Source organism: Phoca vitulina, unplaced genomic scaffold, assembly GCF_004348235.1.
Source record: "Phoca vitulina isolate PV1807 unplaced genomic scaffold, GSC_HSeal_1.0 scaffold32, whole genome shotgun sequence".
Taxonomy (NCBI): Eukaryota; Metazoa; Chordata; class Mammalia; order Carnivora; family Phocidae; genus Phoca; species Phoca vitulina.
In genome coordinates, this window is record NW_022589735.1 from 21579682 (window position 1) to 21598836 (window position 19155).

Genomic DNA, 19155 nt, shown 5'->3' on the forward strand with positions numbered 1-19155 from the left:
ATTTTGGGAGGCACTTTCTTCTAACAGACCAAAATACACCCAAAATCTAGTGTGTGGCACTGATCTATGCACCAGCCTGATCATATTTGATCATATTCTGTTTTTTTTTGTTTTGTTCTGTTTTTGTTTGTTTTTATCTTTTTCTTTTTTTCTTCTTTTTCTTTTTTCTTTCTTTCCCTTTCTTTTCCCCCGGCTTCAGGTCTTTTCTGATTTGTTTAGAGTATATTTTCAGGGGACGTTGTTACCCTGTTAGCATTTTGTTCTCTCATTCATCTATTCTCCTATGGACAAAATGACAAGACGGAAAAAAATCACCTCAACAAAAAGAACAAGAGGTAGTACCGCCTGCCAGGGACCTACTCAATACAGACATTAGTACGATGTCGGATCTAGAGTTCAGAATCATCACCTTAAAGATACTAGCTGGGCTTGAAAAGAGCATGGAAGTTATTAGAGAAATCCTTTCTGGATAAATAAAAGAACTAAAATCTAACCAAGTCGAAATCAAAAAGGCTATTAATGAGGTGCAATCAAAAATGGGGGCACTAACTGCTAGGATAAATGAGGCAGAAGAGAGGATCAGTGATATAGAAGTGATATAGAAGACCAAATGATGGAAAATTAAGAAGCTGAGAAAACGAGAGATAAACAACTACTGGATCACGAGGGCAGAATTCGAGAGATAAGCGATACCATAAGACGAAACAACATTAGAATAATTGGGATCCCAGAAGAAGAAGAAAAAGAGAGAGGGGCAGAAGGTATATTGGAGCAAATTATAGCAGAGAACTTCCCTAATTTGGGGAAGGAAACAGGCATCAAAATTCAGGAAGCACAGAGAACCCCTCTCAAAATCAATAAAAATAGGTCAACACCCCGACATCTAATAGTAAAACTTACGAGTCTCAGAGACAAAGAGAAAATCCTGAAAGCAGCTCGGGAGAAGAGATCTGTAACCTACAATGGTAGAAACATTAGATTGGCAACAGACCTATCCACAGAGACCTGGCAGGCCAGAAAGGACTGGCAGGACATATTCAGAGCACTAAATGAGAAAAATATGAAGCCAAGAATACTATATCCAGCTAGGCTGTCATTGAAAATAGAAGGAGAGATAAAAAGCTTCCAGGACAAACAAAAACTAAAGGAATTTGCAAACACGAAACCAGCCCTACAAGAAATCTTGAAAGGGGTCCTCTAAGCAAAGAGAGAGCCTAAAAGCAACATAGACCAGAAAGGAACACAGACAATATACAGTAACAGTCACCTTACAGGCAATACAATGTCACTAAATTCATATGTTTCAATAGTTACCCTGAACATAAATGGGCTAAATGCCCCAATCAAAAGACACAGGCTATCAGATTGGATTAAAAAACAAGACCCATCGATATGCTGTCTGCAAGAGACTCATTTTAGACCCAAAGACACCCCCAGATTGAAAGTGAGGGGGTGGAAAACCATTTACCATGCTAATGGACACCAAAAGAAAGCTGGGGTGGCAATCCTTATATCAGACAAATTAGATTTTAAACCAAAGACTGTAATAAGAGATGAGGAAGGACACTATATCCTACTTAAAGGGTCTATCCAACAAGAAGATCTCACAATTGTAAATATCTATGCCTCTAACATGGGAGCAGCCAATTATATAAGGCAATTAATAACAAAAGCAAAGAAACACATCGACAACAATACAATAAGAGTGGGGGACTTTAACACCCCCCTCACTGAAATGGACAGATCATCTAAGCAAAAGATCAACAAGGAAATAGACTTTAAATGACACACTGGACCAAATGGACTTCACAGACATATTCAGAACATTCCATCCCAAAGCAACGGAATACACATTCTTCTCTAGTGCCCATGGAACATTCTCCAGAATCGATCACATCCTAGGTCATAAATCAGGTCTCAACCAGTACCAAAAGATTGGGATCATTCCCTGCCTAATTTCAGACCACAATGCTTTGAAACTAGAACTCAATCACAAGAGGAAAGTCGGAAAGAACTCAAATACAGGGAGGCTAAAGAGCATCCTACTAAAGAATGAATGGGTCAAACAGGAAATTAAAGAATAATTAAAAAAATTCATGGAAACCAATGAAAATGAAAACACAACTGTTCAAAATCTTTGGGACGCAGCAAAGGCAGTCCTAAGAGGAAAGTATATAGCAATACAAGCCTTTCTCAAGAAACAAGAAAGGTCTCAAGTACACAACCTAACCCTCCACCTAAAGGAGCTGGAGAAAGAACAGCAAATAAAGCCTAAACCCAGCAGGAGAAGAGAAATAATAAAGATCAGAGCAGAAATCAATGAAATAGAAACTAGAAGAACAGTAGAACAGATCAACGAAACTAGGAGCTGGTTCTTTGAAAGAATTAACAAGATTGATAAACCCCTGGCCAGACTTATCAAAAAGAAAAGAGAAAGGACCCAAATCAACAAAATCATGAATGAAAGAGGAGAGATCACAACCAACACCAAAGAAATACAAACAATTATAAGAACATATTATGAGCAACTCTATGCCAGCAAATTAGATAACCTGGAAGAAATGGATGCATTCCTAGAGATGTATCAACTACCAAAACTGAACCAGGAAGAAATAGAAAACCTGAACAGAACTATAACCACTAAGGAAATTGAAGCAGTCATCAAAAATCTCCCAACAAATAAAAGCCCAGGGCCAGATGGCTTCCCAGGGGAATTCTACCAAACATTTAAAGAAGAATTAATACCTATTCTTCTGAAACTGTTCCAAAAAATAGAAATGGAAGGAAAACTTCCAAACTCATTTTATGAGGCCTCCATTACCTTGATCCCAAAACCAGACAAAGACTCCATCAAAAAGGAGAATTACAGACCAATATCCTTGATGAACATGGATGCAAAAATTCTCACCAAAATACTAGCCAATAGGATATAGGATCCAACAGTACATTAAAAGGATTATTCACCACGACCAAGTCGGATTTATCCCTGGGCTGCAAGGTTGGTTCAACATCCGCAAATCAATCAACGTGATAAAATACATTAACGAAAGAAAGAACAAGAATCATATGATCCTCTCAATAGATGCAGAAAAAGCATTTGACAAAGTACAGCATCCTTTCTTGATCAAAACTCTTCGGAGTATAGGGTAGAGGGTACATACCTCAATATCATAAAAGCCATCTATGAAAAACCTACAGCGAAAATCATTCTCAATGGGGAAAAACTGAGAGCTTTCCCCCTAAGGTCAGGAACGCGGCAGGGATGTCCACTATCACCACTGCTATTCAACATAGTATTAGAAGTCCTAGCCACAGCAATCAGACAACAAAAAGAAATCAAAGGCATCCAAATTGGCAAAAAACAAGTCAAACTCTCACTCTTTGCAGATGATATGATACTTTATGTGGAAAACCCAAAAGACTCCACCCCAAAACTGCTAGAACTCATACAGGAATTCAGTCAAGTGGCAGGATATAAAATCAATGCACAGAAATCAGTGGCATTCCAAAAACCAACAACAAGACAGAAGAAAGAGAAATTAAGGAGTCAATCCCATTTACAATTGCACCCAAAACCATAAGATACCTAGGAATAAATCTAACCAAAGGGGCAAAGGATCTGTACTCAGAAAACTATAAAATACTCATGAAAGAAATGGAGGAAGACACAAAGAAATGGAAAAACGTTCCATGCTCATGGATTGGAAGAACAAATATTGTGAAGATGTCAATGCTACCTAGAGCAATCTACACATTCAATGCAATCCCCATCAAAATACCATCCACTTTTTTCAAAGGAATGGAACAAAGAATCCTAAAATTTGTATGGAACCAGAAAAGACCCCGAATAGCCAGAGGAATGTTGAAAAAGAAAAGCAAAGCTGGCAGCATCACAATTCCAGACTTCCAGCTCTATTACAAAGCTGTCATCATCAAGACAGTATGGTATTGGCACAAAAACAGACACATAGATCAATGGAACAGAATAGAGAGCCCAGAAATGGACCCTCAACTCTATGGTCAACTAATCTTTGACAAAGCAGGAAAGAATGTCCAATGGAAAAAAGACAGTCTCTTCAACAAATGGTGTTGGGAAAATTGGACGGCCACGTGCAGAAGCATGAAACTGGACCATTTTCCTTACACCACACACAAAAATAGACTCAAAATGGTTGGAAGACCTCAATGTGAGACAGGAGTCCATCAAAATCCTAAAGGAGAACACAGGCAGCAACCTCTTCGACCTCAGCCGCAGCAACTTCTTCCTAGAAACATCGCCAAAGGCAAGGGAAGCAAGGGCAAAAATGAACTATTGGGACTTCATCAAGATAAAAAGCTTTTGCACAGCAAAAGAAACAGTCAACAAAACCAAAAGACAACCAACAGAGTGGGAGAAGATATTTGCAAATGACATATCAGATAAAGGGCTAGTATCCAAAATCTATAAAGAAATTAACAAACTCAACACCCAAAGAACAAATGATCCAATCAAGAAATGGGCAGAAGACATGAACAGACATTTTTCCAAAGAAGACATCCAAATGGCCAACAGACACATGAAAAAGTGCTCAACATCGCTCGACATCAGGGAAATCCAAAGCAAAACCTCAATGAGCTATCACCTCACACCAGTCAGAATGGCTAAAATTAACAAGTCAGGAAATGACAGATGTTGGCAGGGATGCGGAGAAAGGGGAACCCTCCTACACTGTTGGTGGGAATGCAAGCTGGTGCAGCCACTCTGGAAAACAGTATGGAGGTTCCTCAAAAAGTTGAAAATAGAGCTACCATACAACCCAGCAATTGCACTACTGGGTATTTACCCCAAAGATACAAATGTAGGGATCCGAAGGGGTATGTGCACCCCGATGTTTATAACAACAATGTCCACAATAGCCAAACTGTGGAAAGAGCCAAGATGTCCATCGACAGATGAATGGATAAAGAAGATGTGGTATATATATACAATGGAATATTATGCAGCCATCAAAAGGAATGAGATCTTGCCATTTGCAATGACGTGGATGGAACCGGAGGGTGTTATGCTGAGCGAAATAAGTCAAACAGAGAAAGACATGTATCATATGACCTCACTGATATGAGGAATTCTTAATCTCAGGAAACAAACTGAGGGTTGCTGGAGTGGGGGGTGGGGTGGGAGGGATGGGGTGGCTGGGTGATAGACACTGGGGAGGATATGTGCTATGGTGAGCGCTGTGAATTGTGCAAGACTGTTGAATCACAGATCTGTACCTGTGAAACAAATAATGCAATATATGTTAAGAAAAAAAAAAAGAAGATAGCAGGAGGGGAAGAATGAAGGGGGGGAAATCGGAGGGGGAGATGAACCATGAGAGGCAATGGACTCTGAGAAACAAACGGAGGGTTCTAGAGGGGAGCGGGGTGGAAGGATAGGCTAGCCTGGTGATGGGTATTAAGGAGGGCACATTCTGCATAGAGCACTGGGTGTTATGCACGAACAATGAATCATGGAACACTACATCAAAAACTAATGATGTAATGTATGGTGATTAACATAACAATAACAAAATTTTAAAAAAGAACTGTGAAATCAGGGTCTTGAAGAGATATTTGCCCTAATGTTCACTGCAGCATTATTCACAATAGCTAAGATGTCAAAACAACCTCAAGTGTCTATCAACAGATGAATGGATAAAGAAAATGTGGTATGTGGAATGGAATGCAGTATTTTTCAGTTTCACCCAAAAAAAAAAAAAAAAAAAATCCTGCCAAATGCAACAATGCAGCTGAACTTTGAGGACATTATGCTTGGTGAAATGAGCCAGTCACAGAAGAACAGATACTGCATGATTCCACTTATATGAGGTCTCTATAATAGTCAGACCCATAGAAGCAGAGAGTAGAATGGTGGTTGCCACAGGCTGGGGGAGGGGAAAATGGGAAGTTGCTAAACAATAAGCATTAAGTTTTAGTTATGCAAGATGATTAAGTTTTAAAGATCTTCTGTGCAGGGGCACCTGGGCAGCTCAGTCAGTTAAGCGTCTGCCTTCAGCTGAGGTCATGATCCCGGGGTCCTGGGATGGAGCCCTGCATCGGGCTCCCTGCTTGGCAGGAAGCCTGCTTTTCCCTCTCCCTCTGTCCCTCCCCGTCCCGCCTCCGCCTGCTCATGTTCTCTCTCTTGCTCTCTCTTTCTCAAATAAATAAAATCTTAAAAAAAAAAAAAAGATGTGCTGTACAACACTGCTCCTATCCAGAGCTGACAATACTGTATTAAAATTTGTTGAGAGAAGATCTCATGTTAGTTGTTCTTACCACAGTAATAATAATAATAATAATTATTATTATTATTATTATAAATTTCCTAGACCATTACCACTCAGCAAGCAATGAAGAAAAAAAATAATAAAAAACCGGAAGGTAGTGTGCTGAGCCACATGGTCTCCTTACGTAAAGCTAAGTAGAGGACTATATTCTTTGAGGAGAACTTTCTAATGAACACGATTCAGAATACCCGGACATTGGAAAAATAAACTATATTCAGAATACATAGAAGACTTATTGAGTGAATCTTTAGGATATCAGAGGAAAAGAATGAATACCGGATAAAACCTAATGAAGTTTATATTCAATGGACTGAGCCAGAGAAAGGGAGTAAAGTGTTTGTGAATTTATCTGCCGTCTCACGTACCTAATCATGTCTCTAACTGGTGTTTGGGTTCGGCTCAACGATTTTTAAATAAACATCTTTTAAATTACTTTTTTTTTTCCTTTTAAATAATCAGAAATCTCAAATAACCCAGGCTATGTTACTTCATGTCACCACACAGAATTTTACAGGATACAGATTTATCTTCTCACTTGCCAGACAAATAGCTGTGCATGTATTTTGGTGCACCGACAAACCCACACTAGGTTATATAGTGTCATGTTTTGCTCTCCCGCTGTTTCATCTATGAATTGTTTGTCTCCCAAATTAGATGATCAACTTCTTTAGGGTAACCAGACTGCCTTCTCCTTTTGTATCTATTAGCAGCTAACACAGTGCTGGGCTACAGAACTACTCCGTAAATGCTTGTGGAATCGAACAGGACCCTTAATCATTGTCATTTCCCTTCTCTGAAGTACAGTGGCATAGATTTAATGCTGTGGTGCTGTCAGCTTTTATACTTCGCCCTGCTTCTGTGACCACCATGCTAGAAGAAGGCAAATTCAATCTTTACATTTATTCAATCAATGCTGCTCCCGCCAGGATTATCAATAACAATGACAATCAATGCCAGTTCAAGTGGTGAGTTTTATTACACACCAGTACCTGTCACCTGGAGACTGAACCCAAAATAGCTATACCAGACTCGTCATTATTAGTCTGCGCCTGACTCAAAACACATGATCAATCCTATATATAAGTTCACTGCCTATATCTTTCATTCTATCAATGGGAATTAAAAAAATAGTTAAAAAGGGAAATGATAAAAATAATTATTTTCAAACTAGATAAATTGTAAATGTTTTCTATGTACTGGCAATGTTTATGTTCAAATGTGAAGGTCAAGTGAATTGTAATGCCTATAGGCAGATATTTATTTTACGCTATTTTATAAAGAGATAAAATAATCGACCTTAGTCCTATCACAAGCTGGGAGTCAAAATCAAAAGCACAATTCTCATACTAAGTTAATCTTCCAAATATAAGATCACGTCCCAATGCTTATTTGTTTACAGTGAATAAATTTTTCTTTGCCAATGCAGAAAGATTAAACTGAACTATGAAGTAGTTAAAGCCTGTTTATAATCAGGGTTAAGTTATAACATGAAACTAATTGAGGAGATAGTCACAGTGGTCCCAAAAGGTTCTATTTTAATAAGCTTGAGAGGAAAAGGATCAGAATCTGGGCTTAATTGTCATCTACAATCCTACAACTCATGACAAATCACAATTTATGCAGTCACGAAAACATTCATTTAAAGTCATAGCAGGATTATATCATCTCTTCAAATTTAATTGGAAACTGAAGAAAAAAAAAAGCAGTAGCTTATTAATGGTTCTTTGACAAATCTATTTTATTATACCTTTTATATTTCTAATTCTTACTTGAAATAAGAAAAAAATTACTATTTATGAACATGATAAATGTGTTATTTCCTTAACTTTAATTACTTTGCCTAATTTAAATTAAAATTAACATCTAGTTTGTGTCATGCAAAATCAACAATCATGAATAAAACTGTATTTTATTTTTCCAATTTTATTTATTTATTTATTTTCTAAAGATTCTATTTATTTGACAGAGAGAGAAACAGTGAGAGAGGGGAACACAAGCAGGGGGAGTGGGAGAGGGAGAAGCAGACTCCCCACTAAGCAGGGAGCCCAATGCGGGACTCAATCCCAGGACCCTGGGATCATGACCTGAGCCGAAGGCAGACGCTTAATGACTGAGCCACCCAGGCGCCCCTATTTTTCCAATTTTAAAACTCTGGCCTAGAATATCAATGATGTTAGTATCAAAATGGTAGTTTTGTGGCTCACACTACACTAGATTTTACTTCTCCTAACCTACTTTTTTTTTTTTTTTAAGATTTTATTTATTTGACAGAGAGAGACACAGCGAGAGAGGGAACACAAGCAGGGGGAGTGGGAGAGGGAGAAGCAGGCTCCCCGCTGAGCAGGGAGCCCGATATGGGGCTCGATCCCAGGACCCTGGGATCATGACCTGAGCCGAAGGCAGACGCTTAACGACTGAGCCACCCAGGCGCCCCTCCTAACCCACTTTTTAAAGGTGAATTCAAAGTGTATTTTTAAATCAAGCCACTATAATGACTATTACCTATTTAGCTGAAAAACTCCTATCTGTACCAACTTCCACTGGCAAAATTGAGATTTTTTTTCCCCCTCTAATTTAAGGAAAGCAGGAATGAGGCCAAAATGAACACCTAAGAGTCACAGTGACAGTAACTGCTTTCACATTTATTGCTACAATGAAAAAAATCCCCTTCTAATCCTGATTCCTATAAAAGATTTTAAGCTCCATTGAAATGTAAGCATATGTGCATTATTCTGATGACATTTTATTCCCTCCCTTGCCTTGTTGACATTTCTAACGTGACCCAGTTCAGCTAAAATTACCATAGTGAAAAAGTAGCTGCATTGTGATAAGTGATTTTACCCAGACATGCTGTCTGGTTCCCACTGGTATACACACACTGACATCCCTGGGTGAGAGAGACTAATTCCTTCTACTTGTCTTTTTCATGATAAAAGGCACCGATAGTGACTTTTTAAAATTCCTTGCTTCTAAACTGAGAAAGTGAAAAGCGCTGAATGTTTGGCATCATCAATCAAGTTGGAAAACGAAGCCCTATAATAACGCAAGCTTAAAAAAAAAAAAATCCCGAAGCCACTACCTTGGGAAATAAAGGTAACAGGAATGAAACCACCTAAACGGGTGGTCTTAGTATTTCTGGCCATGTTCCCTGCTTCCCACAGGTAACAGTGGACTGGCGCTGAGAGGCATCTGAGACAAAACATAAATGCGGAATTTCAAGGACAGTACTATTCCATGTTAAATTATCAGGAAGTATGAGCAGGATAAGAAGTCTCTGCAGGTAGCACAAGAATACAGACGTAAAATCGAGGAGTCTTTCAAAGATACTGTGAAAGATAGAAAAAGGAAAGTAGAAAAGTACCTCAAATGAACTGATGAAGAATAAAGGACGGGTGGGTAATCATAACCAATTTACCACCAAGTTATTAAAATTACTGGTAGGAATAATCATGTCTGCTGAAAGAAACCCATGCCCTGTCGATTGAAAATGCGACGCTCCATCAAGGAGGGAGCTAGGGAAGAGGCTTGGGGCCCTGAAATAAGGAGAAATAAAGAGAAAAGGATTTCTGTCCGCGGCCTGAATCCAGTAGTTAAGGGATGATGCTTCTTAAATGATCAATTCTAACTTGTGCCAAGGATAGTGAGCCTGGAGTACTGAGGGAAACGGGTCCCGCTTACCACCTCTGTGAGCCAGGAAGGCAAGAGAGAGTGAGAGAGTCAGGCAGAGTGCGCAGGACAGGTATATTTACCAACACCTTGGGCCTTGGGCACAGAAATCACGTGAATTCCTGCAAAATGAAGGAGCAGTTAGACAAAGTCTGACAGTGAGTACTTACTGTTTTAAACTGTCAAGATCAGCAATTTGTCTATATGAAAAACTCCTAATAGTATATTAGGGGTTATAATAAATCATAACTGCGATTTTCACGAATAAATATGGAATTTCGGTGTGGATGAAGTCATGCTGGGACTCAGAAGCCCTTGATGCCTGCTGTGGGGCGGTATGGGAGAGAAGGAACATCCGCTAGTGTGCGTCTGACCTGATCGGCACAGGGAGTGGACACCTAACGGCCCTCGGCTTGCAGCAAGGAGGGGTAGGGGAGAAAAGGCTTAGGCTGGGCCTATACAAAGGGAATCTATAGACACAAGCTGTTTTCAGGAAGGATTCTGTGAGACCTGGAGTCCAAGTACAGTGGCGATGATTAAGGTGAATGCAATGCCATTTTGGAAGCTCCGAAATTGGCATCTGTCAGAGCATCAGGAGACAGCATCTCTAATGACAAAGAGCTACCCAAGGCATGCATTACAGAGGTGGTGGTGAGGATCTACCCTCCTGCGAATGCATGACAAAACAAGAGTAGAGGGACACGCGGAGCTTGTGTGCACTAGTGAAACAGCCCTGGGGACTACCGGAATAAACTGGGGAACACATTACAGGGAGGTCGCAGGGAGGACGTGAACCAATATCACGGAGATATTACCATTAACATGACTGCATGTGAACCCCCAGAATGGTGGGTCTTGAGTCTCTGAGAATGTTCTATTCCAACAGGTGATAAGGGAGAGGGAATAATTTAGCAAAGGGTGAAGGTTAGGGGAAGAGCACATCCTGTAGAATAGACTTCTAATTCTATAATGCTTAGGAAAGGAGTCTTCTCCCCAGTGACATTCTTTATAACATCTCTAATGGTGCTGTTGGGGAACCCAGTGGTGGTGGTTTTCTTATGCGTGATGATGACAACCACAACAATGGTATTTGCCTAGTGCCACCTACCGTGAAAAACAGTTTATTGTTCATTAACTCACTGAATTCTCACAATGGTGTTATGAGGAAGGTACAGCTATGATTGAACCTCGCATGAAGAATGGAACTGAGCTTATTAGACTTTATTCAAGGTTCCATGGAAGGTAAGTGGTGGCAGCAGCTTAGGGACGTTTTGGCAAGACCTCTGCTACAGAAGCGTTCTTTCTGGAAGCTTCACTGAGAGTGCACAGCGTGGAAGCCCGAGAGTATCATTAGCCAAGGCCAGAAGCAGGGATAGGGCCTTGGTGATGAACCATGTCCTCAGTCTCCACCTTGAGGCTAACCAGAAGAGGAGCAGAGTTCAGGTATTCTGAGTCTGGCTGTGTGGTACTTAAAGTGTTTCTGCAATATGCTGGAATTCCCCCAGGGTTCCCTCCATATCAAGGAAAGTTATAGCTCCTCAGGTTAAGGGCAGAAGAATTTCCTCCAATTCAATTGGCTTGGAGTGAGGCTAAGAAATGAAGATGACTTTAGCCTTATCAGGCTGACCTCCAGGTTCCCTTCAAACCTTGGGAAGTCAGCATTCCCCAGTTCACGAATGGGAATGTGGATCCCATAACTCGGATCCTGCCTAAAACCTAACCACTGTCTTACTCTACTCCAGACCTAACCACCACTCGGCTTCTCAAAAGTACGTGCTGGAAACTGTTTACCACTTGAATTATAAAAACTCTCTGTATGCACTCCATAGGAAATGGACTACAATAAATGATAAGCATACATGACACAAAATGTCACAAATGAGAAGGCCAAATACAAAATGGTCACGCTAGTTTACGTACGATCATTCAAAAATGATAAATCTTTAAGCAAGACATAATTCCAGTTGATAAGTAGTCTGGAACACCAACACTTAAATTTTTAAGACACATTTACAGTCTAATGTTACATACTGAATGCTATATTTAATAGTGGCAAAATAAATTTATGGCCACATTTAAAATGCAAGATTAGATAAAATCAATTACCTTTTACAGGTTCCTTTTTATCCCCCTATAGACTCTCTAGCTTAAGCTGAACTACTTGTCCAAAAAACTCTTTCATTCAAGCAGTTGGTAAAAATTGAATGCTTATTATGGACTAGACAGTGTATTTAGGATCTCTTACCCTCATGAAATTTATACTTTAGAAAGAAGAAAATATAAGAAAATAGGCAAAAGAACTGCAAGCTGTATTAACAGGTGAAAAAGAAATTAACAATGGATAGGATGGACATGGTACTCATGGCACGCCTACCTAAGGACATATGTGTGAGTTAAGAAAGTAAGAGAAGGAGCTAGCCATGTGCAAAGCTGGAAGAAGAGTTTCAGGCAGATGAAAAAGCATGGCAAATAAACTGCAGGAGAAAGCTACTAGCCTGTGAGGAACTACAAGGCTATCAGTGTGACTGTGGCCAATGAACCAGATCAGGTGGGAGAGTGAGGGTTGGGCCCAATGGACAAGGTATCATAAGCCACAGAAAAGAGTCTGGATGTTATGCTAAGTACAGTGGAGAGTAACTGACAAAGTGTTTTAAGCAAGGGGTGATGTGATCCAAATAACATTTTAAGAAGGTCAACTTTAAACTGTATAAAAATGTATTAGAGAGGCTGCAGTGGGAGCCAGGGAAGTCAAAGGACAATGACACGTTGGAACAAGTGGCAATAGATATAGGAGAGGAAGTAGATTCAAGATACAATTTTTTTAAAGATTTATTTATTTATTTTAGAGAGAGAGCACGTGCGAGCGGGGGCGGGGAGGGGCAGAAAGAGAGGGAGAGAGAGAATCCTCAAGCAGATTCCATCGATGTGGGGCTTGATCCCAGGACCCTGAGATCACGACCCGGGCCAAAATCAGGAGTCGGCTGCTTAACTGACTGAGCCACCCAGGTGTGCCTCAAGATACAATCTGAAGAGAGAAGCCATATGACTAAGAAATGGATGCGGGAATGCGAGAAAGGAATTAAGGGCTGAGTCCTAAGTTTCTGCCTTCAGTAAATTTAAGGTAACATTACACCAAACGGTAAAACTCTTCAAAACAAACATCCAAGTCCCAGTGCACTCAAAGGGCCTTTTAGAAAAAGAGCTATGTGGCCGTAGCAACTTCTTACTAGACATGTCTCCAAATGCAAGGGAAATAAGAGCAAAAATGAACTACTGGGACTTCATCAAGATAAAAAGCTTCTGCACAGCAAAGGAAACAGTCAGCAAAACGAAAAGGCAGCCTAACGAATGGGAGAAGATATCTGCAAATGACATATCAGATAAAGGGCTAGTATCCAAAATGTACAAAGAACTTATCAAAACTCAACACCCAAAAGACAAATAACCCAGTTAAGAAATGGGCAGAAGACACAAATAAACACTCTCCCAAAAAAGACATCCAGAAGGCTAACAGACACATGAAAAGATGCTCAACATCATCATCAGGGAAATATAAATCAAAACGACAATGAGATACCACCTCACACCTGTCAGAATGGCTAAACTGAATAACACAAGAAACAAAAGATGTTGGTGAGGTTGCGGAGAAAGGGTAACTGTCTTGCACTGCTGGTGGGAATGCAAACTGGTGGTGCAGCCACTCTGGAGAACAGTATGGAGGTTCCTCAAAATGTTAAAAATAGAATTCCCTATAATCCAGCAATTGCACTACTAGGTGTTTACCTAAAGGATACAAAAATACAGATTCTAAGGGATACATGCACCCTGATGTTTATAGTGGCATTATCAACAAGGCCAAACTATGGAGAGAGCCCAAATGCCCACTGACTGATGAACGGATAAGAAAAGATGTAGTATATATACATACACACACACACACACACACACACACACACACACAATGGAATATTACTCAGCCATCAAAAAGAATGAATAACGACATGGATGGAGCTAGAGTGATGATGCTAAGTGAAGTCAGTTACAGAAAGACAAATACCATATGATCTCAGTCATATGTGGAATTTAAGAAAGAAAACAGATGAACATATGGGAAGGGGAAAATAAAGGAGAGGGAAAGAAGCCATAAGAGACTCTTAAAGACAGAGAACAAACTGAGGGTTGATGGAGAGAGGTGGGTGGGGGACGGGCATTAAGGAGGGCACTTGTACTGAGCACTGGGTGATGTAAGTGATGAACCACTGAATTCTACTCCAGAAACCAATATTGTACTGTATGTCAGCTACCTAAAATTTAAATTAAAAAAAAAAAAAAAAGAAAAAGAGCTATGATTTAGGACAGACTAGTTAAAGAAGGAAGGAAGGATGGGAGGGAGGGAAACAGGAAGATGGAGAGGGAGGGAAACAGGGACAGAGAGACAGCAGGAATCCCTGCCATTATTTGGGGCATTCCAATATCCTGATCTTACATTACAACACTAGATAAGGTCTTATTTATCTGCCCATCTCCATATTTATTTTCCATTTAATAGATAATTTGCATAAAATAAGCATGCTCTATAATTAAAACTCATATTGGAACTAATTTCTAAGAAGTACTCACTTCTTAGAAAAACCACAACTATATACTGATGTTTCATTCCAAGTAAATTCTTAAAGTAAGTATTTTGCAGCTTAAAGATACTCTGAAAACTTAACAAAAGAAGCTGCATGTGCTAATCAAATCTAGATATATAGAGTAAGAAAATTTTATAATTTGGGGGTGGGATGGTTTCTTTTCTTTTCTTTTTTTTTTTTTTGACATTTTGACACTTTGACCCCCATAGCCCAATGCGGGGCTTGAATTCACGACCCTGAGATCAAGACCTGAGCTGAGATCAAGAGTTGGATGTTCAACCGACTGAGCCACCCACGTGCCTCTGGGATGGTTTCCTGAAAGGGACATGAAAGCTCCTTAAAAGTGACATCATGTCAGTCTTTTGAGGAGGGAGCAGAATTAGGTGTAGCAGAGTAGATGATGAAGCGAGGCTCAAGAACTAGTTCTGCGAGGACATATTAGTTTTTAACCAGTAAAGCATTTTACCTCGCTGTACTCTAGTTTTGTCATCAATAAAGTAAGCAGGTTGTAGTACCAATCATTTGTTTCTCTTCTGGCTGTAAAACTCAATAATTTCATGAAACTATCTTAAAATAACTAACAATAGAGATAATATGTGAGGAAAGCTGGAGAAACAAAAGCTCTAGTCTCCTTAGAGAAAACATCCCCACATCAAACACAAATGACAATAACCTGTGTGCTGATTTAACCTGGGAACCATCAATAAATTCTGACGGCACAGTAGGCACAGGACTAGTCACTGCAGAAAACATAAAAATGGGCCGGCAAGTTTACAGGAGAACAAAGTATCCAACAACACAGCAGGACATAAAATTTTCCTTTGAGAATAAAAAATATGTGCACTGCCTTTTAATTCCAGGTTCCCCAAAAACCACCAAGTCCAGTGCCAAATTATTTCCAACCAAATGCCTAAAAATCTGACAGTGGTAAGAATGAATAGTGACTTGATCTGCACCATTAAACACACATACACACAAATTATAGAAACTGAGGACAGCCCATCAGCTAAAACAGAAATTTGCGTCCCTTAAAAAAAAAAAAAAAGTAGAAACTATTGACACAAAACTGGAAAAGTTGAGGTATGAGTTAATATCTAAAAACTTCACTCAAATTTTATTGAATGTTTAGAGGCTTTTTAAAAATATATGTACTATTAAAATCAATAAGGATAAGTAAGTTCAACTTCTGGTCATGACTGAAGTCGCCACACAAAATGCCAAGGACAATGATAACATACAAAGATTAATACAAACAAACTATATATATACACTGCAGTCACTTCTACTCACCAATGTATGGGTAGTTCTGGAATGTGAAATAAGGTAAGAACGAAAAGTTGAAAGCAAACACATTTGAAAGCAAGTAAAATGTTTGTATTGTCAGACAACGTGATCCTCTATGCAGAGAAACCTGAGAAATCTACCCCCTCCAAAAACTACTGGAACTAATAAACACACTGAGGTTAAGTCACAGCTTATAAGGCCAATAGTAAAAGTTAACTTGTATCTCTATATACTACCAATAATTCGAAAGTGAAATTGAGAAAATAATTCTACTCATAAGAGCTTCAAAAAAAACCAAAATCCTTAGCAATAAATTTAGCAACAAAAACAAATCTATTCACTGAAAGCTACCAAACCGATCTAATATATAGTTTATATACAGAAATGCAAAGAATGTAAAGTAGGCAAAATGATTTTGAGGAAGAAAGGAAGGTAGAAGGAATTTTATAACCCAGTTTCAAAAAACTTGCTATAAAGCTACAGTAATCAAGATGATGTGGCTATTGGTCTAAAGATGGACATTTACATCAGTGCATCAGAATAGAGAGTCCAGAGATAAACCCTTCCATTTATGATAAACTGATTTCAGACAAAGGTACCACCAGGGAATTATATGAAGGAAAGAAGAAACCACATGGCTATCTAATTGTCCCAGCATCCCTTGTTGAAAGACTATCCTTTCCTCTATAGAACTATAAAACTTCTCAAAGAAAATATTAGGAGAAAATCTGTTTTGACCTTGGGCTAGGCCAAGATTTCCTACATGACACCAAAAGCATAATCAATAAAAAAAAAAAAAAATTTGATTAACTGCACCACAAAATTAAAAAGTTCTGCTCTTGAAAAGGTATCACTAAGAAAATGAAGACATGCCACAGACTGGGAGAAAACACTTGCAAATCTGATAGAGCACTTGTACCCAGAATATATAAACATTTCAGTAACTCATAATAAGAAGACAACACAGGAAAAATGGGCAAAAGATTTTAATAGACATTCCACCACAGATGTAAGATAACTAACACACACGAAAAGATGCCCAATGTCATTAGTCTTTAAGGAAATGCAAATTGAAAACCACGATAAGATACCACTACACATCTGACAGAATGGCTCCAGTTTTGAAGGCTGACGTTATCAACTGTTACCGAGGAAGAAAAACTGAAAGCTTCCCACTAGTCTTGTGGAAATGTAAAACAGTACAGCTACTTTAGAAGAGTCCAGCAATTTCTTAAACAGTTAAACATAAACTTACCATTTATGAGCCACCAACTCTACTAGATATTAGCATAAGAGAAATGAAAACCACGTGTCCAAACAAAGACCTGCACATGAATGTGACAGAAGTATTATTCATAATAGTCCTAAACTGGAAAAAATCCAAATGTCCACCCACTGCGGAATGGATAAACAAATATGATCTACTTATACAATGAAATACTATTAAACAATAAAAAGTAACCAACCACCAATATATTCCACAACATCAAGGAACCTCGAAAACATGATGTTAAGTGAAAGAATTCTGACACAAGAGACCACATATTTATGAAATCCCCAGAAAAGACAAATCTATATACACAGATAGCACATCACTAATTGCCTAGGGCTGGGTACAAGGACTGATCACAAAGGTCCCTGAGGGAACTTTTTAGAGTGATGCAAATATTCTAAGACTGGACAGTGGTAATGGTTGTACAATTCTATGAATTGGTGAAAAATTATTAAATTTTACACTTACGGGTAAATCTTATGGCATGTAAATGACATGTTTATTTTTTTTTAAAGTTTGATGTAAGCCTAGTAAAACTTACAGTCTCCCTAGAAATGAAAATGTGATAGTTTACAAGATATAACTGCTTTGTGTGATTCCCAATACAAAGTATAAAACTTCGTGAACAATACAATTCTTATTCATTTTATTCTACAACGAATGTCTTCTTAATATCACACAATGATTTCAAAAAGAGCCTCATAAGCTGAACATTCACATACCAATTCTCATGTGATATACAAACTGTTAAGATAATATTCTCCATCTTATATTTAAATTTAAAAGAAAATTACTCAAGTCATACTGTAGTACTTCATCCACCTTAGGTCTAGAGTTTATCACAGAACCATGGAACCACATAAGACACTGAGCAGGCATTAAAACAATAACAAAATTTCATACTCATTCAATGAACAAATATAGAGCATCAATGATAGACCAGGAAATGGCTGGGCATTGGAGATACAATGACGAGTAAAAAGAGAGGTGGTTCCTATCTACATCCTTCCAATTCTACTGAACAAACATTAAGCAAGTTCCCTATCAAAGTCCTCATATAGATCAATGACTTATTTGAGCAGCAAGATTTGTGGACTATTTCTCAATGAAAAAGTATTAATTCAATTTGTAAAAAAGAGACCTGGAGATGGAAGCTCAAAATGCTTTGTTCTTAAAATGTTCCACAACAAAAAAATAGATTAATAGTAAAACCACTTCCAAAGACTAACAACGGTACTTCTAATACATGCTTTCCTTAAAAAAAAAAAATATGTATAATGAGTTCAGCTCTCAGAAACATAAAAATGCTTGAGGCAATTAGGCAAGGAACACCAACGGCAGTCTCTCCAATCTTAAGGCGACACTGAGTACTTCACGTTAATCAGATGATTTCAAGTGTGGCTTTTTGAATCACTCCAGCCTGGCTTTGCCTCCTATCCCTGCCTGCATGCCAGTGATCATGACTTTCTTGAGTTCCCTACAATATATCATATCTCTTCAGGGTTTCTGAACATGCTATTCCCACTGCCTACCACATTCTCTGCAAACCCCTTCTCTCTCCCTGGCCCTGATGTAACCGTACAGTTTCAGTCCATGTCCCAGCTTAGACCTCCCCTGAAGTCCCCTGGTCCCCTGCTCTAGGTTAAGGCTCCCTGCACCGCCTCCGCAGGTACCGCGGGCTTTCCTTCTCAGAACTCCTAGAACATCCAATTACAAATGACACATATGACTCCAGTATTGGCAAATATATTCCCAGAGCCTAGGAAAGGCTCTAGCATCTAGTTTGGAACTCAATAAATATCTGTTGAATAAATGGCATTCAGGTAAAATATGGGTAAGCATACTCGTGATTTCTTGCTTCACGTTATTATTTTGTAGTGAAATCTCTTTTCCTTGGTATATAGATTTAACTTATTTTGCACTCCTCATTACCGACATTTCCAAAGTAGTTCCTAGACTTCATTTCTTCACATTTTCTCCTGTTTTTTTTTTC

The 19155-nt window shown here is 38.8% G+C and overlaps 1 protein-coding gene across 3 annotated transcripts in view; it reads right to left on the bottom strand.

Annotated features, from left to right (window-relative positions):
• The window catches only part of COMMD10 (COMM domain containing 10), a 205822-nt gene that overhangs the window by 67414 nt on the left and 119253 nt on the right, over window positions 1-19155 (bottom strand). The window contains exon 6 of one of the 3 annotated variants that reach the window (XM_032425353.1): window positions 8796-10093. The exons of the other annotated variants lie outside the window; for them this stretch is intronic. Coding sequence (XP_032281244.1) covers window positions 10082-10093 — 12 coding nt within the window. The 3' untranslated portion in view covers window positions 8796-10081. Of the gene's footprint in view, window positions 1-8795; window positions 10094-19155 lie in introns of those variants that run through there. 3 annotated transcript variants of the gene reach the window in all.